The sequence below is a fragment of the Rhododendron vialii genome, chromosome 13a (genome assembly GCF_030253575.1).
Source record: "Rhododendron vialii isolate Sample 1 chromosome 13a, ASM3025357v1".
In the NCBI taxonomy this organism is placed as follows: Eukaryota; Viridiplantae; Streptophyta; class Magnoliopsida; order Ericales; family Ericaceae; genus Rhododendron; species Rhododendron vialii.
In genome coordinates, this window is record NC_080569.1 from 30,447,485 (window position 1) to 30,470,832 (window position 23,348).

Sequence of the window (23,348 nt, forward strand, 5' to 3'; positions counted from 1 at the left end):
ACAACTTGAAATTTTAGACAATCTTGCAAAAAAATTGGTTCAATCTCATATCGGTACATTTTTATCAAATAGCCCGTGTTTTGGTTTTCATCGTCTAGAACTTTAGATCAAGAGTTGAATACTTGAATCATGTTATTACCGATATTAAATCGAGTTAATTTTTTTTCTCAATAACAGGTACAAAACAAAGTCCCATCACAATCTAAAACATCATCTAAAAACTAAAACTTGGGTACTCAAAATCAACCCCTCCCATCAAAATTTCTAAATAAATTTTATTCTCTCTCAACTTATTACTTTTAATTAGTTCTAAAACCTCGTCTAAAAACTTTTCCAAACAATCTTGTGATGTCCCGGACTCTTTTTTCACTGCACACTTGGGTTAAAACTACATATTTGTCTCGAGTCCACACCAACATGTGGTAGAAGACAGAAGTGTTAGGATCCAAGACATACAGTACATGAAAGTGTTCGGGAAGAAAAATGAATTGTCCGAATTCATTATACGTTGTTTCTTTTCCCGAACACTTTCATAAACCGGGTGTCCTGGACGTACTACCAGGTCTAGGTAGAAAAAGTCGACGGGCCACTGAAATAAAATTTCCTCTCTCTCAGGTGGTACTGTGTCCAGCTAAGCTTTACTCCTCCCTACTTTCCCTCTCCAATTGCCATCTCTCTCCTCCCATTTTCACTTTTCCTCTCTCTCTCTCTCTCTCTCCTAATAAAATCTGATACTCAGAGAAATCAGAAAAAAGACCCTTTCGAAGCTCTCTCTCTGAAACAGTCTTTATGATTCGATCGCCCCATTCCCTTTTCACCGATTACGGTTAGGGTTAGGTTTCCCCCCCTCCTCCACGTTCTCTCTATGCTTTCCCATTTTCGTTTTCCCACTTGTTCCCATTTCCAATTTTCCGAAAATTTAGGTTAAAACTTTCGTTTCCATTAGATCCGTGCTCTTTTGGTAGAATTGTATCGATTTTGTTTTCTTAATCAGCTGGCGCCTCTCTCCATTTCTTAGAAAATCGAACGCAGGTTTCAATTTTCAAATCCTTTCATCAATTGTTACTGCTACAATCAGTTGAAAATTCTAAAAAGTTCAATCACTTGCTTTGAGAACCACAGATTTGTAACGTTTCGAGGATTTTATTTTTTCATGGCATTGTTGTTAGATAGATTAAACAAAAATCATCTGTGGGGCCCATAATTTGGGCTTGGAAATTGGTGGAATTCAGCTTTGCAGCTTCCAATCAGTATTCCTTCCAGGTATAACATGCTAACCTTTTTATATATACCATTCTGCTGGATATTTATGTTTTGATAAACTTTGATACTGTTTGGCTGCAAGGCATGGCTTCCCAAAGTAACCCAAAAACAAAAGTGGAAAGGTTAAAATTACAACTAGACCATGCTTTAGTGATTTTGATCTAGATAGTGCTAGAAATATTCTAAAAATCGTTAGGCGGTAGTTGGGCGGAAAAGGGGCATCTAGAGCCTAGGCGCGGACTAGTCGGCCGCCTAGTGCATAGGCTGGTTCTAGGTGTGGACTAGTCTAACTGCCTAATCTAGGTGTTGGACCACCGCCTAGCCCCTAGGCAGGGACTAGGTGGCGGACTTTTAGAACAATGAGTGCTAGAACTATGAGGTAGACAATCTTGGTCAGATACTCTGTTTGGTGAATTTGTACTGGGGTAGCGTGTCAGGTTCTATTTTTGTTAGGTCTAATTGTCCGTAGTGAAATGTTTTTTTTGATGAAATGCGTTATGCAATATGGTTATACCCTTTTAGGATATACATGGACAGAGGGATTGTGGAAGATTTATGCAGAGATAGGAAAACATGACTGAAAAGGCTATGGTATTTATACTTTGACAATGATGCATGGTAAGGGTAAAAAAGATCATTGCATTCTGAGTGAAAAACTTATCATCATGTTTATTGTGGCTAGCCTAGCATTTTCCATTGTTAACTTGACTCAACATGGAGTCACCTAATTGTTCAATGCTCAATGCATTTTAAGACACAATGAGATCAATAGATCATGTCTAAAGATTACATATAGCAGTTGTCAATGTCTTTCTAGAATCATTACCTTGCACTGATACCCTCAGTTTTAAAAAGTACACAATTTTTTTTATACAACTTATACCAATTCTACAAAATGCATGGTGCAAAACCTGAACTAGATAGTCCCATTTTTAGGTTACTCTATTTCTCACGCTTTGTTATTATTTCTCACATAAGCTATAATCTGAACTTCAGAAAGAGTTCTTTCTTCATTTGTCACCAAATCCTCACACCAAACAAACCGCAAAATTTATTTTTTTCGTTTTCCTCGGCATATTATTTTTAGTGATATTTGTTTGCATGCAGTCTTCATACCAATAGTCTTTAGGGTTGGGTGTCCTTTTTCTCCTCCTTCAACCCCCTTATGCTCTCCATTTTATCTTTCCATATTCGTATTTTTGTCATCTCACTTGTTCTAATTTCCAAATTTTCAAATTTTAGGTTAAGATTTTCTTTCGCATTAGATCTGTGCTTTTCTGGAAGATTTATATCAGTTTATTTTGATAATCAGTTGCGCCTCTCTTCTTTTCAATCTTGTTTCAATTCTATGAAATCGAATACAGATTCACGTTTACAATTGCTTCATATATTGTTCATAGAGTATTTGTGCCTTATTGCTACAAGCTGTTAAAATTCGTCAATTGCTGCCTTTCAGAATTACAGCTTTGTAGAGTTTCGAGGATTTTATTTTCTGGGCACATCTCCCAAATTTTCAGGGGCATTGTTCTTAGATTATTAGAAAACGTGGCGTCTTGGGGAACCATAATTTTGGCTGGGAGTTTGGTTGCATTCAGCTCTGCAACTTCTGTCAGTCTTTCATTCAGGTATAACTGTATTAACACTATAACCTCTTTGTATCCCATTCTGCTGTATATTTATTTTTTTGATGAACTTAGATGTTGTTTTGCTGCAAGGCATGACTTTCCAAAGAGACCAAAGAAAAGAAAAGGCAAAAAATTACAACTAGACCATGCTCTAATGGTTTGGATCTAGACACTGCTAGAAACATAAGGTTCAAAATGTTGGTCAGCTCTTCTGTTTGGTGACTTTTTATTTGGATAACGTGCTAGTCTACCCTATTACCTGTTCTATTTTTGTCAGCTCTAATTGTTTATCGTGAAATGAATTGCCTTGTGGGCTAAGGTTTATATCTTTTTAGGCTGTGCATGGATTGAGGATTTGTGGAAGATTTATGGAGAGAGAGGAAAATATGACATCAAAAAGCTAAGACTGAAAAATTTCATCGTGTTTATTGTGGCTACCCTACCGTTTTCCGTTGTTAACATGAATTAACATGCAGTCACCAAATTGTCTGTGCATTTCAAGGCACAGTGAGATGAATAGATCATGTCTAAAGATTACATGTAGCAGTTGTCAATCTCTTTCTACAATTATTAACCTGAACTGATTCCCTTAGTTTTAAAGAGTACGGAAAAGCTATTACAGAAATTTATACCACTTGTATGAAATGCATGGTGCAAAGAGTGGACTGAATAGGCCGATGTAAAGGATACTACATTTCTAACTCGTTATCATTTCTCACGTAATTTACAATCGAACGTCAGAGATTTCTCTTCCTCTTTCTTTCTCACCGCTTCCTCACACCAAAGAGACCACGAAATTTCTTTTTGATTTCCTCATATTATTTTTCTTAGTAATCTTTTCACGAATTTGTGATCCAAGCACAACTTTACTACCTTTAGTGCACTTTGTATGCATGCAGTATTGCAGTCTTTACCAATAGTCTTTATGGTTAATTGCCCTTTTTCTCCTCCTTCAACCCTCTTGCCTCTCCACTTTATCTTTTGTAGTCATTTTTTTCATCTTCCCACTCGACCTCATTTCCAAATTTTCAAATTTTGGGTTAAGAGTTTTGGTTCCCATTAGATCCGTGCTTTGTTGGACGAATTGTATGTATTTTATTTTGATAATCAGTGACAGTTGTGTCTCTCTTCTTTTCAATCATGTTAACACAAATTTATATTGCTTTCATCAGTTGTTTGATACAGCATTTGCGCCTTTACTGCTACAATCTGTTAAAATTTGTCAATTGCTACCTTTCAGAATTACAGATTTGTGGTGTTTGGAGGATTTTATTTTCTGTGGCATCACCAAAATTTTCGTTGGCATTGCTCTTAGACTAATTAAAGAAGTATTATCTCTGGGAACCACAATTTGAGCTTGGACTTTGTCTGAATTCAGCTCTGCAACTTCCCTCAGTCTTCCATTTAGGTATACGCATGGTAACCTCTTTATATCCCATTATTCTGTATGTTTATAGTCTCATACTTTCATGAACTTTGTATTGTTTGGCTGCAAGGCTTGGCTTTTCAAAGTAACCAAAAACTAGAACAGGTAAAATATACAACCAGATCATGCTGTAGTGGTTTGGATCTAGATACTGCTAGAAACACAAGGTTGAAAATGTTGGTCAGCTACTCTGTTTGGTGACTTTTTTTAATTGGATAATGTGTTAGATTTACGCTATTATCTATTTTATTGTTGTTACCTGTAATTGTTTACTGTGATATGTTTTTGTAATTTTTTTGATGAATTGCCTTGTAGGCTAAGGTTTATATCCTTTTAGGCTGTACGTGGATTGAGAATTTGCACTAGATTTATGGAGAAAAAGGAATAGATGACATGAAAAGGCTATAAGATATTTTTCTTTGACAATCATGCATTCTATGAAAAGGTCATTGCATTTTAACTTCTAAGTGAAAAGCTTCTCTTTGTGGTCATTGTTGCAATGCATTCTAAGCACACAATGAGATCAATGGATCATATCTAAATATTACATATAGCAGTTGTCAATCTCTTTCTACAAATTATCACCTTGATCTGATACCCTCAGTTTGAAAAAGTATGGAAACAATATTACAGAAATTTATACCACTTCTACTAAACCCATGGTGCAAAACTTGAACTGAATAGTCCGATTTAAAGGTTACTTCATTTCTAACTCGTTATCATTTCTCATGTAATTTATAATCTGAAAGTCAGAGAGAGTCGTCTTCCTCTTCATTTCTAACCAAATCCTCAGGCCAAACAAACCACAAAATTTCTTTTTCAGTTTGCTCACCATATTAGTGCTTCTTTATTAATCTTTTCACAACCTTATGAGCCAGGCACAACTTTACTATCTTTAGTGAACTTTGTATGTGTGCAGTTTTATAACATGTCTTAGTCTGTATTGTTTCTGCTTCTGGCTGCTCCTATTTAATCCTATGGTTGCTTTGTCGTATTTTCACATCAGGTTCTAAGAGATTAATATGACAAGTGAGAGTAAGGACAGGACAGTATCCAAGGATTGCATTGATTCGCCATATGCTGAAGAAGCTAGTAGCGGAGGAAACTTGGGAGGTGGCAGTCCTTTGAAGAAAGGCCCCTGGACATCGACAGAAGATTCAATTTTGATTGATTACGTACACAAGCATGGTGAGGGTAATTGGAATGCTGTCCAGAAGTATTCAGGACTCTCGCGCTGTGGTAAAAGCTGTCGTCTGCGTTGGGCAAATCATCTAAGACCAGACTTGAGGAAAGGTTCATTCACACCAGATGAAGAGCGACACATCATTGAACTACATGCCAAGATGGGAAACAAATGGGCTCGAATGGCTGCGGAGGTATGTGCCAATGTTAATTATGGTTTATCTAGCAGTAAAATGTCTAGTATTTCGTTTTATTGATTAACATAGAGGTGGGGAATATTCAGGTTCTAATTCAGCACCATGCATTTCCTGTAAGTGGCATATCTGTTATTGAAATAGTTTTTGCTATAAATTTCACTAAATGAGAGTTTTGGTTCAAGATAGCAATTCGGTAGAAAGACATTTGATATGTTTTGTTGACATGGTAGTGTCGTATCTGTGTCTGTGCTTCATATGTTACACATGACACCCGTAATCAAGTCCGTGTAACTTAGGTGGACTTACAATTTCTATTTTCATGTTGACCCCTGCTCAGATTTGGGTTTTGTTAAGTATGTGAAGGTTTGAGAACATTAGACCCCCTCTCTAGTACGGACAACATGTCTATCCTTCCATATTTTATATTTGCAATGTTGAATTACATGAACCTCGAATGAGAAAGATTGCTTAGTCATAAGGCATTGTTTTAGTAGCTCTTATATTCTCTCTCGGATGGGTATGTGTTTGTTTCCATCTTTGTTTAAGATTATGCAATGATTTGACTAGGATAATTTTGAATTCTGATTTGCTGAACATCCATTGCACTGGTATTAAACATTACCAAGATGTCATGTATGTCGTAAACCAATTGAACTGAATTGTCTTCCTTCCGTTCTGAAACCAAATCATTTATCTTTGTGGTTTAGAAAGGTCAATTTTGTGCATACTGATGTTCTGGACTATCAATGAAGCATGGTAATGTGCACATAAATTGATTTGGGTCTTTAGGCCTGCCCTCTCTGATGTCATTTGGCTTTGATTTGGGGGTATGGTTTTGCAACAAAACGTCCCTGTAGCTCCTCGGTTCTTGGAGGTTTAGGGGGGCCACTGTTTTAGTGGTATTCTGAGAGCAGCCACTTTGTGCATATATTGCCAAAGGTTAGGTCTGTCTCCAATCATCCCCCTCCCATACCCTCAATGATTGGGGACTAGATAGGCTATGTTATGTTGTTGTTTAGAAAGGTCAATCCTAAAGGCGATAATTCGAAAGTATCTAGGTTTGTTGGATATCACGGGACACAATGCCCTCGATAGAGTTCAATGGAAAAAAATAGATTCATCTAGCCGATCCCAAATTCCCAATTGATTGGGACTTAAGGATCATCTTGGTTTGGTTTGCTGTGGTATAAATTCATGAGTGCAAAACTGAGGAAGTAGATTTTTTTTTGGTCTGTGTTTGGATTTTTCCTCTCTTTATCTTTGCCTCTTTGATGTTTTTTTCTTCGGTTTAATTTGGTTTTTTCCCCCAATCTAGACACAAAGAAAACAAGAATACTCATGGACAAGGGGTATACTCAAGGCACTTACAAACACAACCATAAAGGTAAACAAGCCATACCAAAAGTCAAAAGAGCATCCAGCCCTACGGGCTGAATCGAGCAATCCTAATGAAACTAAATCCTTGACAACCCGCAAGGCTAGGTAAAGGAGCAAACTATAAAAACCACGAGAAGTTTATATGAGAAAACACCACCACCCCACCAACTGCCCAGCTGCCATTACCATCAACTAGGGAGGGGATAATAATGGAGAACTACTTTAGCACAGAATGAAAGGAAACTATAATAAGTACATCTAGTCCAGCAGCTCAAAACTGTAACATTCCACCTAGCTCCAATCCAAAATCCACCTTACACCCCCTATGTTTACCCTACATAGTTACCGCCCACAGTTTTTATCTCCTCTTGAGCAAACCTCAACTAAGGGTGTATGGTCACACACAATGAAAGGCTCTATTTGTTCAAAGACTTTACCTTATAGATAATCCTATACGCAGAAGGCTGGCAATCAACATCCTCTTAGCTTAGTAGTAATTAGGGGTACCCCTCAAGTATCTCACATGCAGATTCCCTTGACTGAACAGATTGAATATCCCAGTGTGATACTGTCTAAGGTCTAGAGAAGACGTAATTGCCAAACAAGTTTTGAAACTCCAAAAGGGCCTCTTTATCTGAAATAATTGATATATTCTCCTCTTTACAAAATATTATTGGCCGACCTGCAAACCATGGGTTCACAATTGCATTATTTTTCTCTTCTCCAGTGTAACTTAAATTCATTGTCCTGTGCTTTCTCCTTCAAGCAGCAAGAAAAGACTTTCATTTCTATAACAGAAAGGTATTGAGATAGAGAATCCCCTTGCCTTAACCCTTTAGCTCCACTAAGATAGTCAACAAATTCCCCCGCTACACATTGTCGTAAATCCTCCATTGTATCAACCTTTAAAGCTCATAAGTTGTGAAGTAACCCCCCATAAGCACTCGGGACGTAGAAGGGAGGTGTGAAGTAACCCCTCATAAGTTCTTGAGGACATTATCTACGATCATTATGCGGGTTCTGCCTTCACCAAAAGGTGATTGCAGTGGGTTAATCTATTTGACACTAGGCAGTGTTTACCTGCCTTTAACTAGAGGGGTAATGTTATGTTCATGTCGAATAATGCAGCTTTAATGATTGGTGAGGAGATATTCCCTTGATGGTATTTTCCGCCAAATAATAAGGCTCTAGATTTTTCTTTCCTGATTGACTTCTATGCTATTTCTGGTTCATCTCCCGCTACCATGCCTTTTCAGTTGCCTGGACGCACGGATAATGAGATAAAAAACTACTGGAATACGAGAATTAAGAGACTGCAGCGTGCTGGCTTACCGATTTACCCTCCTGACATATGTCAAGCATTGCATGATAATCAACACTGTCAGCACACTGGTAGTTTCCCTACTGGAGAAGCGCAGCATCCTGATCTCTTGCCAACAGATAGTTTTGACATTCCTGCTGTGGAATTCAAAAACTTGGAGTTCAATCAGCAGTTGTATTCACCAATACTTCTTGATATTCCTCCAAGTAGCTTACCAGCACAAGGCCTTGGTTCTTCCCACAGTAATAGCTTGATGTTCCCAATGTTGCATCCAGCTAAGCGCCTTAGGCAATCTGAGTGCCTGCTTCCTGGTGTCAATAGTGGCACTATTGATGGTTTCCCAGCATTTGATCAATATGAGGATGATGGTTGTGAAAAAATCGGTCAATCCTTTACTTTTTCTGCTATGTATGACCGTGATCGAAAGGCCAGCCGAATATCATCCTCATCCAGAAATCCTGGCAGCCATGCCCTTTTAAATGGCAATTCTTCTACTTCTGAGCCCATGTCTTGGGCAATGAAGTCGGAGCTCCCTTCACTCCAATATTCAGATACTCAAGTAGGTAGCAGGGTGACTCCGTCCCCACTTCCATCCCTTGAGTCTGATGATACTTTAATCCAATCGCCCTCAACTGAGCAAACACAATCAGACTCTCTTTCGAGACGAAACAGTGGCTTGTTGGAAGCAGTTCTTTATGAATCAGAGACTTTGAAAAGTGCAAAAAATGGTTGTTGCCACCAGAATTCTAATGTTTCTGTTGTTGCCGGTGATTTAGTGGACAGCTCATCACAGAGTCTCCATGGGACAAAATCCAAAATACATACAAATGACCCAATCTCTCCTCTTGGTCATTCTGGTGCATCAGTATTCAGCGAATGCACTCCTATTGGTGGATACTCCTTCGATGAACCCCATTCAGCTTATATCCTGCCAGGTAAGAGTTTGTTTGTCACATTAGCTTTGTGTTGTGAATGTTGACTTGTGTTAATTTAATTTTACATGCCGATGAAAAAAAAAATTTTACGTGGTGTTATGAAGGATGCAAAGTGAAGCAAGAAGCAGTTGATTGGGGTACATTGAAATGTTTTGACAAGGAAGAAAACGCGAATGAGATGTTATTTTCAAGGCCAGATTTCTTACTTGATTCTAGCTGGTTTGGTCATAGTACTGAGCGAGGTAGGGAACATTCTGTTCTAACGGATGCAATAGGGGCACTTCTTGGTGAAGATTTCGGCAGCGAGCCATTGACTGTAAGCAAATAAACTCCGTACGTGGAGAAAAATGTGGTCATGGGTCTTGTGCATCGAATTCCCCGTGTATGGCCTGTGAACTTTCTGAATATCATTTAACCCCTCTCGAATTTCGAAAAACGCTGGTTTTGTGTTTCAGATATTAAGGGTCGTTGGGGGGCAATTTCGTAGTCCTCCACGCCTGTGAAAATCTTGTTATGTTGTTTTGTGGTGTTGGTCTTTGGTTGATTGATTGAATTTGGTCTGTAAACACCTACTTGTGGCATCGTAATAGGTGTAGCATCCGTACAACCTTTCTGATAGAACATGTTTGGTGGTGATTGTTGGAAACTGCCCCCCCCCCCCCATCTCCATTTCTTTTGGGTTTAGAAAGCATGGGCTGGCCTGCTAATATGCAGCTGCTCTAGGTATCAGATTATATGTTTTCAATTTGTTCTCCGTTATATCCGACACATGCTTAGTTTTCACATTATGCTTGTTTATGGTGGGTTTGTTAGCATAGCCCGTTTTGCAAAAAGTTAGATGCTAGGTGTACAGGGTACAATTTGCGTGAATGTGCAGATTCAAAATGCTATTATAGTAAATCCTAGTTCAATGAAAGAGTTAAGCCAGTTTAATTACACGGCGATCTACCGTGTAATTCGTTTATTTTAATTTCTAGATTATCTACGTAAGGATGGTAGTCCTGCTAGAAAATGGAATCATGAACATTCACGGTATAACCGGACACAGAACGTGTCGCCAGTAACCCCACACTATATGTCTCGGGACAGATCGGAAAAATATCAAACGGGAAAGAATTAGCATCGGTGTCGGTGCACGCACGATAAGTTTTGTGCAGGTTTTTTTATTATGGTTCATCCTTCCAGTAGGACTATTGGTGTATAGTCCACATTCTAGTCACGTTTAGTATTCTTTTATATGTCTTTCTAACACCGGCTGTGTTGGAGCCACTCCAGTGTTCGTTGCACAATTGTGTAGCCATTGTGGGATTTTGTCAAGAGGCTTCTGTGGTATTTTTGCCATCCAGGTTTTCTGGTGTTTTTGTTATGAACCTTAGTTTGGGCATCTCCAATGCCCAGCCATTCCCATTTTCTCGGGCCACCTTCCATTTTTAGGAAAAAATGGGGGATCTTGTTGTCCCAGGGCCAAGTGGCCAACACCCATGCCGTCCCCTCGGGACATTAGGATTGGGACAACACCCATGCCATTCCCTTGGGACATTAGGATCCCCCATTTCATCATATGTCCGGTCATATAAATAAAAGAACATACATTACATCTCTCTTTATTTTAAGCTAATTATGAAGACACAACAATAACAATAGAGAAAAATTAGCATTGCTAAAAAGGAAAAACAATTCGTTAGAACAGAGGGAATCAAATTCCATCAAATGGGGATCAATGAGTGGGCAGAGGGTAGTAGTGCTATAGGGACCTATATATACACAAAAAATAAGATATTTGAATCAAGTATTCTACACACATCGAATGCCGTTGATTTTCGTTTGAATCCTCTCATTTTTTTTATAAAATTTTTTGACGGATTGAAACGTCCGTCTGGTAGTCGAAGATGACCCGACACGGCCGTCGGTGCGATTTCTACACGGGAACTTCGGTTCCTATTGCTTTATTGGCAGACAAGTAGTATGCGTCCCGAACAAGTTTGCCTCCTTTGGAAAAAGGTACTCCTATCCTACTACGAATAGTCAAAGCAAAGACAAGACTGCATTGGGCCCATCTCCGCTGGAATAATTACAGTGTGTTTAAAAACTGCAACATTGGCTCATGCCTCTTCCGTGTCATTTTTTTAATAATGTGAGTTGCAATCTAAGTCACATGGGGCGGGCGTATGCATGGGCAAGAGCGTAAAAATGTGTTTTAAAAACGTCCTAAACTACTATGCAAGCGCAGAGCAAGTGATGAGAGTGCATCACGAGAATTGAGTGCACAAACGAAGACCACACAGTGGTGAAGGATTCCGCTACTAAGGTTACAATGAAAACCCCATGTCTATAAGTGAGATTGAAGACTCGAGGAAGCATGCGATGTTGTCAGGTAGCCGTGAATAATTTTCCCCACTTGGGATTAGTGCTCCTAAAACAGTGTCACGTGGTATTCTAGGAGTCTCGACCACTATACATTCACGTAAAATTCATGTACTTTGTACTGAGTCCCGTGATTATGTGATGGGGAGATCCTTAGATTAGTAGGAGGGGGTACTCCAAGAGTATATAAAGGGAAATGATGATGCTAATATAAACCCCACATTAAAAGTGAGGGAAGTCACCTCTACACCTTACGGTGTAGTATGGCCGATCCAATCAATTGCTCGGATATAAAATTCGAAAAATGAACGATTCAAATCTGTATGATGTTGGATTAAATCCAAACCATCTGTGCCAAAATCGATTGCTGGATAGACCGGGCCACACTACATGGTGTAGTGTGAGAGGTGCAATACAGCATCCAGGAGACACCACGTGATATTGTCCAGCAGCACCGGATAATTTCCCTACTTGGACCACTCTCTCCTTACCCTATAACGAAACCTAAAACCACCCCATAGGCGCAAGAATCCAGCTTTTAGCACTCCACACACACAAAGGCGGCGCGTCGAATCACTTCCGGCAAATCCGGCCCTCTACTCCACTGCCCGGCTCCGCCGTCGTACACCAACACCGCCGCATCCTTAACCCCTCTGCCTCTCCTCCCACCGCCCCTCCTCAACAAATCATCCACACTACCCATCACTTGTATCACCACCACCTTATTCCCAACCCCAACACAATTAAACCTCATTGTGCTGTCCAATCTCACTCGCACCGGTAGCGGCGGGCTTTTCATCCTACACCACTCCCCAAACGCGCCTCCACCACCGCCCCCATTATTCTTTCTCCGCGCATCGAACCTCCAAAACGAGAGCTCTACCGCGTGGCTCGTCAGCACGTAGACGAACCCCTCCTCCACCGCGCATGCCGCCACCACGCACCCCCCGCCCGGCACGGCCCGGCTCCTCAGCCACCCGCGCGCCTCCGCGTCGTACAAATCCATCGAGCTCGCGTAGTAGTTACTCGCCGCCGCGCGTGAGAAATCCTCCCCCGTCGACGCGCCAATCTTCAGCCCACCAATCACATAGAACACGTCGCCCACGGACGTCCCCACGCACCCGTACCTCTTCCTCGGCGCGTCAGATACCACGCGCCATGAATCGGTATCCGGATCATATTCCTCCACCGACGACGTGCGGGCCGCGCCGCCGGCCACGTAAATCTTCCCCCCGACCGCCGCTGCAGCGAATTTTTTCCTCGGGAAAATCATGGGCGATTTCGCGGCGACATTTCCCGTCCACGTGTGCAATTCAAACGTCGCCGTTCTGCCTATAACGTAAATCTTCCTTCCAATTGCCAATACCCTGGAGTGGGAAAAACCGCCGTCGAAGATCCCGGGGGGAAACGCGACGGCGTCGTCTCTATCGGCGAGGAAATGAGAGGTTTTCCAGGGGGAATCTTGGCCGATCACGTGAGTGGCAGCGCGGAAGATTCCAACGGCGTCGTCTTCGCGGGCGAGGGAAGGAGCGGTTTCCGAGGAGGAATCTTTGACGGCGGTGCTGTGACGGTAGACGAGAAAAGGGTGGTTGTTGTGAAGGAGGGTGGAATCGGTTACCGAGACGGCGAAGAGGGTTCGGCGGAGCTGGCCGCGGAGGCGGCGGAGGAGGAGGAAGGAGGGGGAGTGGAGGAGGTGGGACCAGCGGCGGGAGACGAGCGGGAGGGAGGGGAGGGAGGAGTGGGGGAGCCTGGAGAGGATGTCTAGGAGGAGGTCGTCGGGGAGGGAGGAGATGGTGGTGGCGGTGGTGGTGGGGCGGTGGAGGGGGAGATGGGGTTGGTGGAGGGGGTGGTGGTGTTGGGGGTTTGGGAAGCAGGATTTGGTGAGCCAGGAGAAGTGGCGAGAGTTGCAGCTCTCTGACATCTCCAAGTGAAATGAAATGGAGAGAGAGAATCTAATCTTTTTATCTAATCTAACCTCTCTTTTGATACCTTTAATTAAAGGGATCGTTTGGAGTATTCTTGGAAGCTTATGGCTCATATTTTACTTCGCAATCAGATCTATTCAGTTGAGATGAAATATGAGTAATTTTTTGCCGAATATGGACGATTTGTATGGGGCAAATACCCATGTTGTTGGTCCCCATTTCATTATATCAGGAGCGATAACTGATAACTGTCCAGAGTGATCGATTACGAGTCGATGATTGAATGACTTCAGATATAACGGTGCTTGACGTTATGTGTTGAAGTTATGTTCCTCGACTTTTTTTTAAAATTATTATTATTTATAAGTGGCTCATATAAAATATTTAACTAATTAATTTATTAGTACTAATTGTATTTTCCAATTTGTTTATTGCGGTGTTTTAAGTAAGCCTGATGTTGAGTATATGAGCCTGTATCTGTTGATAAAAAATGAAAAGAAAAAAGAGAAGCGTTTGGACAACTTAAAAGTGTGTTTAACAATTTCGGAGCGCGTTTTCTGAAAACGCTTTTGAAAGGTAAAATAAAGGATAATTGAACATTACTCGTGTTATTAAAGTCTGGCTTAACTTAAATTGTTCCTAGAGATAGTGAAACCATTGATACTTAATGTATTTTTAATTAGCTTATTGCTCAATTTTTTTTGACATTAATCATAAATCTTGACGATATTATTAAAAAAGTATAGTTACAGAGACCGAAGTCAAAACTTTTATTCTTAGTTTAAATTTTTTGGAACTTTTAATTATAAGTTTTCAATTTTAATTTTATTCATCCAGACAATGAATATTCTAAAAATTTTGATGAAGAATTTGACAAAATAAAAGAAGAAAACAACGAAAAGACAGTACTCATAATATCAAATTCTTTGCACAAGTAATAAACCCGTTTGAGATGAAGGCATCCTCCTGAAAGATAAAATGGCTCCTCAGAAAGGGAATATTGCCGAGCACCCTCCGCTCGGTTTGGCAGTTCATCTTTGCACGGACAATTCAAATTGAAACTGAACGTATATAAATTTAAACTGTTCAATACTCGGTTAAAATCATATTGTCGATTGCCGTGATAAAAGACCAGATCAACACATCTACACGTGCTCTATAGGAAGATAGTCGATACCATTCCCGTCCCGGCTTGAAAGTCCCATGGATCACTTGCAAGTTTAAATAGGGTTTGGCCCCATTTTACCCCCCACAGGGCCCAATAATTTAATAGCCATGGAGTACTATATTGTAAGAATAAGATATACTCCATCTGTTCCTTTTTAAGTGTCCTGCTTCGTAACTCCAACTTATTAAAAAGACATCATCATTATACCTTTCACATCAACTTTTTCCTCCACTTTCCCTACTTATCCATCATCATTGCACTTTTACTCACTAACTTTTCAAAATAAAATCTACTTTTAGGGACAAAATAGACAATACACCAACTTTTACCCCCCTAACTTTACAAAATGGACACTTATTAAGGGACAGCCCAAAATAAAATACTGGATAAAAAAAAGGGACGGAAGGAGTAGTACAATTGGAAGGCAGCCTCGTTCTCGGGGAAAAAATCGCACGTGATTTGATGGGATCTGGGGGCCGTGCTTGGGCTTGATAGGCGTCCTCATATGCCTAAAAAAATGCAACCGCATTTGGGCTCCGTTTGTTTCGCTGTATATTTCACGTAAAATATTTTTTTTAAAAATAAATTTTAATTTATTTTATATTTGATTGGCACTTGAAAAATACTTTCAAAAAATAGACAAAATAGTGGAGAGGGGGAGTGGGGACTTATACGGTGGAGAGATCTGAGAATATTGGAATTGAACGTGAGTCAGGACCGACGATCGATGAAATTGAGTAGTGAGAATTGCAGTAGAAAGCAGTGGGTTCATTTCGAAAAATAACTTACGGAAAATTTGAGAGTAAGTCATTTTCATCCAATTGGTGAAAAATGTTTTACATGTAAAATATTTTTCTCATTTTTTACACAACCAAACACCGAAAAATAGGTAAAACATTTTTCTGGAAAACATTTTAAGGCCCAAACAAACGAAGCCTTGATCCGTTCATTTTATTCGGCTTGTTATACTCTACATGTTTTGTGTGCAGTAAAATTGCACTGATCAGATGGAATTTCAAAAGAGACGAGAAATAGATTGGTTGATTTTATTAAGCTCGTTTCTCACTCTTCGTGTGGAAAATAACGCTTATCAAACTTAAAAGGATAAGAAACAAGTACATTCGTCTTTGAAAATTTCGAACGGTTTAATAGTATGCTGGCCAGAGGTGGCCACCAGCCGGAAGTTGTTGACGGGTAGAGGTTGGAGGAGGTGATGAAAAAATACAAAAATGTGAAATACAATATTTAGTGAAAAGTAAAAAGGTAATTTTCATCATAAGATTGACCTTAGCGGTGAAACAAAAAATATACGAAACGAGAATTACTGAATTACCATGCACGTTTTTATCGTTAGAGGTAAATTTGCTGACTAATCCTTGGACCAAATCATGGTGATGTCTTGGACAGAGCATGCGACCCATTTACAGGTAACGACAAATTCGAAATGTCACACTCGTTTTGCTAATAATTGTAGTCACATGTCAAAAGAGAACAAATTAAATAAGGACAAATTGGGCAGATTATTTGTAGACTTTTTCGCATTTTTTATGATCGCTGATTTTGCTGCCTTTTTCTTTTTTTTTTGGTTAATGTCGCTCTTTCTGTAAGTATATTTTTGATGAAAAAATATATTTACAGGGAAGTATCATTAATAAAAAAAAAGATTAGCAAAATCATTTTCTTTTTTTATTAGGCTGAAATGAATTTGCATTGCCATCACAAAAAGGTTTACCTCGTCGTGGTAACCTATCTGGGCTAGGTCACAACCGGAAAAACGAAAACAAAGACCATACGCTACTAACAAAAAATAAGAAGAAGAATACCTCTGATTATACAGTCCATCTCCATCCTTCTTAACATGCAAAAATCATCGGGGATTTCTTCTTTTACAAACTCATTTCCCTTGACCCCATCGAGACATCCAACGAAACCCGTAGTCGAATATACTTTGATTTCAGCGACTGCAATAACCAAATTCAAATCTCTTTCGTCATGACACCTTACTTGAAAGTGAAATGCGAAGCCAAAAAATAAAAAAAAATCAGCCTAGAGTTACAATTATGTGACAACTAAATGTTTGCGAGTGATTGCATACCTTTGCATCTAGGCAACAAAGAACAAGCCCAATAGTAGACTTTATTAAACATATTGGAAAATGATTTTTGTACTCTCTTTTTCCCTTTTGCACTTTTTTTTTCTCGGTTTATAGCTTTATACTGAGGTCAAATTACCAAACTATCATTACTTATGAATTCGCTTCTTCACATACGAAGGCATTTATCTCATTTTACTTGTATAACTGACAAGAAAAAGAGTACAAGAGGATAAAAACGGAGTGATAAAATCATTTACCATCATATTCTATACTATGCAAGTACCATCATATTTTATAGCTCAAGTGTCTGGACCAAATTATGTGGCTATGCGCACCTTGACTAATCTTAGGAACTAATTTCACTGTCCACTAGTGAAAGCTCTGTATGGATTGACCTCTAAAAGAGTTGGTAGCACGTGATAGATTTCAAATCTGAGACCTTATGAGGTAACAAACTCCTCGACAACGACCAGGTCAACCCTTTGGGGTTAAGATATACTAATACGAATGGTGTCACCACGGTAATAACATATACTTATCCTATCGTTCCATTCTTTTTCTTTATTTCAAATGAGATCAAAGCACCCACTGGACTACTTAAGGTAAAGATTGTACGGCTGGGAAATTTTTCCAAGTTGAACATCAATTTCAATTCTTAAGGTTTATTTAGCCAAGATCAACAGTTTGTTCTTAATACTCCATTCTGATTTCTGTTGAACTTTGAACAGGTTACTGAAACAATTGATTTCCAGAAGAATGTAAATCCTTGTGAGCTAGCTCAATGATCCCACTATGTGGACAAAAAATTTCAGGAGGCCTTTGACCTATTTCAGCAACAAGCAAAAAAGCCCCGACCAAATTCATAAAAAAAATGGTCAGTTCGGTCAGTCGGCCAGTGGCAGCTCTAGAATATTTTTTTTAGGGTGATCATAATAGAGTAAATGCCCTCAATTCTAATAAAAACACAAACAACTAACTTAATAATTTGGTATATTGCTTTTGACACCAAACACTCAGATTTTTCATATATATTTTTTCCTTTTCGACATAACATTTAAATTATAATCCTTTAATTGTTTTTCTGAACTAAAAATTTGTCGTTTCTTTAAACAAAATTGCTTTGGATTGGGAAGTAGACTACCAGGTGTAAGAAATTAAATGAGTTTGGTGTTCAAATAATGAACAAATCCTTGAAATATATATATATATAGAGTTAGGTTCCGGTGAGGGATCCCTCATTTTATTAAAATGCGGGATTCCCCTTCCAGATTGAATTCGATGATCCGAGCCGCTCAAAGTGATCAGAATGTGATTTTAAGGGTTCCCGTGAGAAATCAGCAAAAAAAATGACCGGGAAAGGCTTCATCCGAGCAGTTTTCATTGAACGGTTCAAAAAAAACTGCTCGGATGACGCCCTTCCCGGTCATTTTTTTTGCTGATTTCTCGCGGGAACCCTTAAAATTACGTTCTGCACACATTGAACGGTTTGGATTTTCAAAATTTGATCGGAAAATGAAAGTCCCTCATTTTGTTAAAATGAGGGATCCCTCACTTGAAAATTCCTCTATATATGTGTGTGTGTGTGTCCCACTTGGACTGGCCAATGGGGGGAATAAACTCGAAGGGAGTTAATTCAGGGGATGGAAATAATGAATTTGCTCTGGATTCCGTCTAATTGCTTATCAACTAGTACTAGTATTATTGATAGGACTTAGGAGGTGTTTTCGCTAATGAAAAATTTGTAGATTTTTATTTGTGGTTGAAAAATTGTTAGGTGTTTCGGGTAGTGAATAAGTTGTTGAGAAATGTCAAGTTGTTGATGAGTTTGTAAGTAGAGTTACTATAGCAAAAACAGTTTTTGTTGACAACTTTTTTGTTAGTGAAAACGAGATGGTAAAATGTTGAAACTTTTAGTGAAAACGAGATGGTAAAATGTTGAAACTTTTTTGTTAGTGAAAACGATATGATAAAATACGTTAAGTTTTTAGTAAGTATTTTTTGTTCGGGACGGTTCAAGGAACATCCAAAAAAATATCTTAAAAAAGCACCCCAAATCTCAATCTCATAGTTCCCGGTCAAATTTTTATGATCCGAACTGTTCAATGTGTGCAGAATGTGATTTTAAGAGTGCTCGCTGGAAATTAGCAAAAGAAATTAACGGGAAAGGCTTGACTTGAGCAGTTTTTATTTGAACCGTTCAATAAAAAACTATTCAAAACTGTTCGGATCAAGCCATTCCAGGTAATTTTTTTTGCTGATTTCTTGAGGATACCCTTAAAATCACGTTCTGATCACATTGAGCGGCTCGGATCATCAAAATTTGATCATGAACTATGAGGTATTTTTTTAGGTGTCCCTTGAACCGCCCCGTTTTTTGTTAGTGGAAACACCCTCTTAATTGCAAAAACTTAATTAAAGTTCAAATTTGATGTCAATGATACTCGAGGGACTATATTGAGAGTTGAATGAAACTAGGTCGATATGACTTTTGCAAATTCCCCATAAAATCCTTGCAGGAAAAATTACCAATTTGCAAAAACTTAATTAAAGTTCAAATTTGATGTCAATGATACTTGAGGGACTATATTGAGAGTTGAATGAAACTAGGTGGATATGACTTTTGCAAATTCCCCATAAAATCCTTGCAGGAAAAATTACCAATTTTACGAAAGGAATTTCCAACGGTAATTTTCCCTGATTTCCTCTCGTGCGTACCACCGCTAACGGCTAGAAAAAAGATACGCAACCAAGGCCGTTGGATCACAAGAGATCAAACGGTCTCCGTTCGAAACAGAAAAATGTGACCGTTGTGGTGAGGCGTCGCTTCCAAGATTAAAAGGAGGACCTAGGCTCCTTCGTCACATTCTCAATTGCACAAAAACAAATGAAATAGAAACAAAGGAGGAGAGGAATTCCAGAGCACTTTTTCCTCAAGAGATTCCCGGTTGTTCGATCGAAGTGGCGACCGAGGATACGGAAGGAGAGACACTCAACGGTCGTCTCCAGGTGTTCTTGTCGTCTTTGTTTGCGAGTCTTGGAGGGGTTTTCGGTCATAACCTAGAAGAGGAGGAGGAAGAAGAAGAAGAAGAAGCAGAGTCTGATATGGCTTCGAGAGCTGCTGCTGTTCCAAAGCAACCCAGAGGTACCATGATCCGTGGTTTTCTTTTCTGGGTTTTTGTCAATCCCTGATTTTCTTTTCTGGGTTTTTGTAATCAGTGATTTTCTTTTCTGGGTTTTTGTCAATCTGTGATTTTCTGTTCTGGGTTTTGTCAGTCGGTGATTTTCTTTTGTGGGATAGGGCAATTGATCTGGTTAATGACATGGAGAGAGAGAGAGAGAGGGGTTCTGATGATTGACTATAATTGGTTTATCGATCGATTACTTGAGTTTTGGAAAATTCTATTTTGCTAGATCAGATGGGTGATAATTAAGAATCGAACGTGTGGATTAACCCTACTTCTTGAATCATCTTTTTTCTCTCATGATTATTGTTCTACCTTAATTCAGTAATTGGGTGATTTGTTTTGTATCTTCTTGAAACTGAAATACGATTTTTTTTTCTTTTGATAAGCGAAACTGAAATATGATTTACTTCTGCAACTTGAAACGAAATTTCGAATATTTTTTCTTCCTCTCTCTTTGGGGGGGGGGGGGGGGGGTGTGTTCTGTTTCGCTTGGGTTATCTTCTTCTTTAGTTTATTCTTCTTTTGAATTAGGACCTTATACACGTCTTACGCTTTGATTTTGGAATTTCCTTAGGAGGACTTGAGCACAAGAATGGACAAGCAGAAGGAAGACCCCGGCGTGTACTCCGAGATATCGGAAACCTTGCTACAACTGTTCACCCTGTAGAAGGAAAGCCTCAAAACCATATCTCTCGCCCTATTACAAGGTCCTCTCTCTCTCTCTCTCTCTCTCTCTCTCTCTCTCTCTCTCTCTCTCGATCGATCGACCGTGTGTGTGTGTCTATCTTTTATCTAACGAACATTAATCGGTGCGAAACTACAGGAATTTTGTTGCACAACTACAGGCTAATAATCCACAGGCATTAGAAAAGAAGAACAAGGTAAAAAAACCACTGAGTTCTATCCCAGATCGTGGTTACTGACATAGATATGGGATATGAAAAAGGCTCACATTGATTTTTCTTGTAAACTGCAGAAACCACTTGCAGAAGTCATTAATGGCGGCGCTGCTGGTGGTGTTAGCAAAGTGGTGGCAAGGAAAGCAGCTGCTCAGAAGAAAGCACATGATCAACAGCAAAAACCCAAGAAGGTTATTGTCATAAGCCCTGATGAGGAACTGAAATCTGAAGAGGAGAAGCCTATTGTTAGTGCAAGAAAATCTGGAAAAGGATCGTCTAGGAAAACCCTGACTTCGATTCTCACTGCACGAAGCAAGGTGATTTTTTCTTAATCTGATATATACTCTCTGGTTATACTTTTTAGGCAGATTTTAGGTGTGGCCCGGCGTTGTCATTGTTTTAAATTATTTTGATTCTCCTCAGGCTGCTTGTGGACTGACCATAAAACCGAAGAATCCAATAGCGGAGATTGATTTGGGAGATGTGGATAACGAATTGGCAGTCGTGGAGTATGTCGAGGACATGTACAAGTACTACAAGCAAGCAGAGGTAATTGATACGCAGCCTATTATGCCTCTTATCACTCTCTCTCTCTCTCTCTCTCTCTCTCTCTCTCTCTCTCTCTCTCTCTATTTGTCTAACGCAAATTTATGCTGCTGCAGGATGAGAGCCGAGTTCATGACTACATTGATACGCAACCTGAAATTAATTCAAAGATGAGATCAATTCTGATTGACTGGTTGACAGATGTTCATAGGAAGTTTGAGCTGATGCCCGAGTCACTCTACCTTACCATTAACATAGTGGACCGGTACCTCTCAATGAAGACTGTCCCGAGGCGGGAACTTCAGTTGGTTGGCATTAGCTCAATGCTAATTGCTTGCAAGTATGAAGAAATTTGGGCACCAGAGGTAGTGTCTTGAAACTGCCTCTATTCAAAAATTTGGTTTCACTTGAATTTAGGTGTTTTATAATCTTTTCTGCTGTTTTGTAGGTTAATGACTTCATTAAAATATCAGACAATGCTTATGATAGAGGGGACATTCTTCTTATGGAGAAGGCTATATTGGGAAGGCTGGAATGGTACTTGACAGTTCCTACGCCATATGTCTTCCTAGTTCGATATATCAAAGCTTCTGTTCCCTTCGATCCAGAGGTATATATAATAACAGTAGTTGTTCAGATTTACTCAGATTGGAGCAAATAAAAGTAGATCTTTTATTACCTTTTTGGTTTGTTAATAATGCAGATGGAGAATATGGTGTTTTTTCTTGCTGAACTTGGTATGGTGCACTATTCCACCATCATACTGTACTGCCCTTCAATGATTGCCGCTTCGGCTGTTTATGCTTCACGATGCATCCTCAACAAACACCCCTTTTGGACCGAAACTCTGAAGCAGCACACCGGCTACTCTGAAAATCAATTGGGGTAATGTGACTGTCACGATACATTGGTTATCTTCACCAATCAGCGTTGTTTTGACGCTAACTAGTGTTGAATTGGGTGGTTTTTTGTTTTTTCATGTGAACAGGGAATGTGTGAAGCTGTTGGTTGGCTTCCAGACAGAGGCTGCAGAGACTAAGTTGAGGGCAGTATACCGGAAATTTTCAAGTCCAGACAGGGGTTCTGTTGCTCTTTTCCCCCCAGCTAAAAGTCTTTTAGCTGCTGCTGTTTTGTCTTGAACAAGTCTCCGGCCCCTTGTACTTCAATGGTGGCATCTTTAGTAGTTCTAGTTGCATTTGAGATCATTACATGCTGTTATGATCTCTCTCTGTCTCCCTATACATGGCTTCTTCTTTTTTTTGTTAATCTTTTGAACAGGAATTCATTATTACTCTTATGAATGTTTTGTGAGACCTGTTTTAGGTATGACATTCCTATGAATGTTAATGAAATTTGATATGGCGGCGTTGTCTGTTTATTCCCTTTCTCATTCATGACTTACGATGTGGCGTTGTCGGTTGATGGAAGTCTATAGGACCAGATACAGAGTTATTGATACATACTGAAACTGAGTTTGTTATATTTTGCCAAAATAAACACAAACAACATAGAGAAAATTGACATTTAAAGATCCATCTCCCTGAAAGAACCAATTAGAGGGTCACAAAATTGGACTCGGACATTATCCAGTTTGCTGTGAGGGAAAAAATAGAATCAGATTCACCTCAAATTCAATGCCGAAGAATATGGTTCAGATCAATTCTTACCAACACACAAAAAGGTATTGAGAGACTCTGCAAGTTGATCGAGGGGTATATTCAGATCAAGAATAGTACAAACTTGCTGCAATAAAATAGCAGCCTGATAAGTTACGTAGAACTATGACCTGTTTTGGATTTTTCTAGTTCATTTTTCTTCCATGCAAATGATCTCTCAAAAT

General features: G+C 39.4%; 3 protein-coding genes and 1 non-coding gene across 10 annotated transcripts; 3 read left to right on the plus strand and 1 right to left on the minus strand.

Annotated features, from left to right (window-relative positions):
* Positions 1 to 611: 611 nt before the first annotated feature.
* On the plus strand, positions 612 to 9,944 carry LOC131312515 (transcription factor GAMYB-like). 6 transcript variants are annotated; one of them, XM_058340333.1, is made up of 6 exons: positions 612 to 1,263; positions 2,720 to 2,888; positions 4,129 to 4,296; positions 5,321 to 5,690; positions 8,327 to 9,326; positions 9,431 to 9,944. In XM_058340333.1, exons 4-6 carry the CDS (start codon positions 5,337 to 5,339, stop codon positions 9,652 to 9,654), a joined length of 1,578 nt encoding a protein of 525 aa, XP_058196316.1. In that variant the 5' UTR covers positions 612 to 1,263; positions 2,720 to 2,888; positions 4,129 to 4,296; positions 5,321 to 5,336; the 3' UTR covers positions 9,655 to 9,944. The 6 variants fall into 6 exon arrangements, with proteins under 6 accessions (XP_058196316.1, XP_058196319.1, XP_058196318.1 ...); XM_058340336.1 differs by having other exon boundaries at positions 629 to 1,263; positions 3,224 to 4,296; XM_058340335.1 differs by having other exon boundaries at positions 629 to 1,263; positions 4,204 to 4,296.
* LOC131315456 (small nucleolar RNA snoR100) lies at positions 6,434 to 6,541 on the plus strand. Its single transcript, XR_009196784.1, has one exon. It is a non-coding gene; the product is annotated as a small nucleolar RNA snoR100 (small nucleolar RNA).
* A 1,933-nt stretch (positions 9,945 to 11,877) lies between the features above and the next one.
* LOC131312522 (F-box/kelch-repeat protein At5g26960) lies at positions 11,878 to 13,676 on the minus strand. The gene has a single exon (XM_058340348.1). The coding sequence runs from the start codon at positions 13,609 to 13,611 to the stop codon at positions 12,229 to 12,231; it is 1,383 nt and encodes a 460-aa protein (XP_058196331.1). The 5' UTR covers positions 13,612 to 13,676; the 3' UTR covers positions 11,878 to 12,228.
* Positions 13,677 to 19,631: 5,955 nt separating this feature from the next.
* Positions 19,632 to 22,886, plus strand: LOC131312523 (G2/mitotic-specific cyclin S13-7). Of its 2 annotated transcripts, XM_058340349.1 has the most exons (9): positions 19,632 to 20,020; positions 20,638 to 20,770; positions 20,887 to 20,944; positions 21,040 to 21,279; positions 21,386 to 21,511; positions 21,625 to 21,873; positions 21,957 to 22,118; positions 22,212 to 22,393; positions 22,497 to 22,886. In XM_058340349.1, the coding sequence occupies exons 1-9, from the start codon at positions 19,981 to 19,983 to the stop codon at positions 22,645 to 22,647; spliced, it is 1,341 nt and encodes a 446-aa protein (XP_058196332.1). In that variant the 5' UTR covers positions 19,632 to 19,980; the 3' UTR covers positions 22,648 to 22,886. The 2 variants fall into 2 exon arrangements, with proteins under 2 accessions (XP_058196332.1, XP_058196333.1); XM_058340350.1 differs by lacking the exon at positions 21,386 to 21,511 and having other exon boundaries at positions 19,731 to 20,020.
* Positions 22,887 to 23,348: the final 462 nt, after the last annotated feature.

Bases quoted from the DNA above. Each gene is read 5' to 3' on its own strand.
- LOC131312515 (XM_058340333.1), top strand. From the start codon at position 5,337: ATGACAAGTGAGAGTAAGGACAGGACAGTATCCAAGGATTGCATTGAT. The intron at 5,691-8,326 runs GTATGTGCCAAT...ATGCCTTTTCAG, and splicing joins GGGCTCGAATGGCTGCGGAG to TTGCCTGGACGCACGGATAA. The intron at 9,327-9,430 runs GTAAGAGTTTGT...GGTGTTATGAAG, and splicing joins TTCAGCTTATATCCTGCCAG to GATGCAAAGTGAAGCAAGAA.
- LOC131312522 (XM_058340348.1), bottom strand. From the start codon at position 13,611: ATGTCAGAGAGCTGCAACTCTCGCCACTTCTCCTGGCTCACCAAATCC.
- LOC131312523 (XM_058340349.1), top strand. From the start codon at position 19,981: ATGGCTTCGAGAGCTGCTGCTGTTCCAAAGCAACCCAGAG. The intron at 21,512-21,624 runs GTAATTGATACG...ATGCTGCTGCAG, and splicing joins AGTACTACAAGCAAGCAGAG to GATGAGAGCCGAGTTCATGA. The intron at 22,394-22,496 runs GTAATGTGACTG...TCATGTGAACAG, and splicing joins TACTCTGAAAATCAATTGGG to GGAATGTGTGAAGCTGTTGG.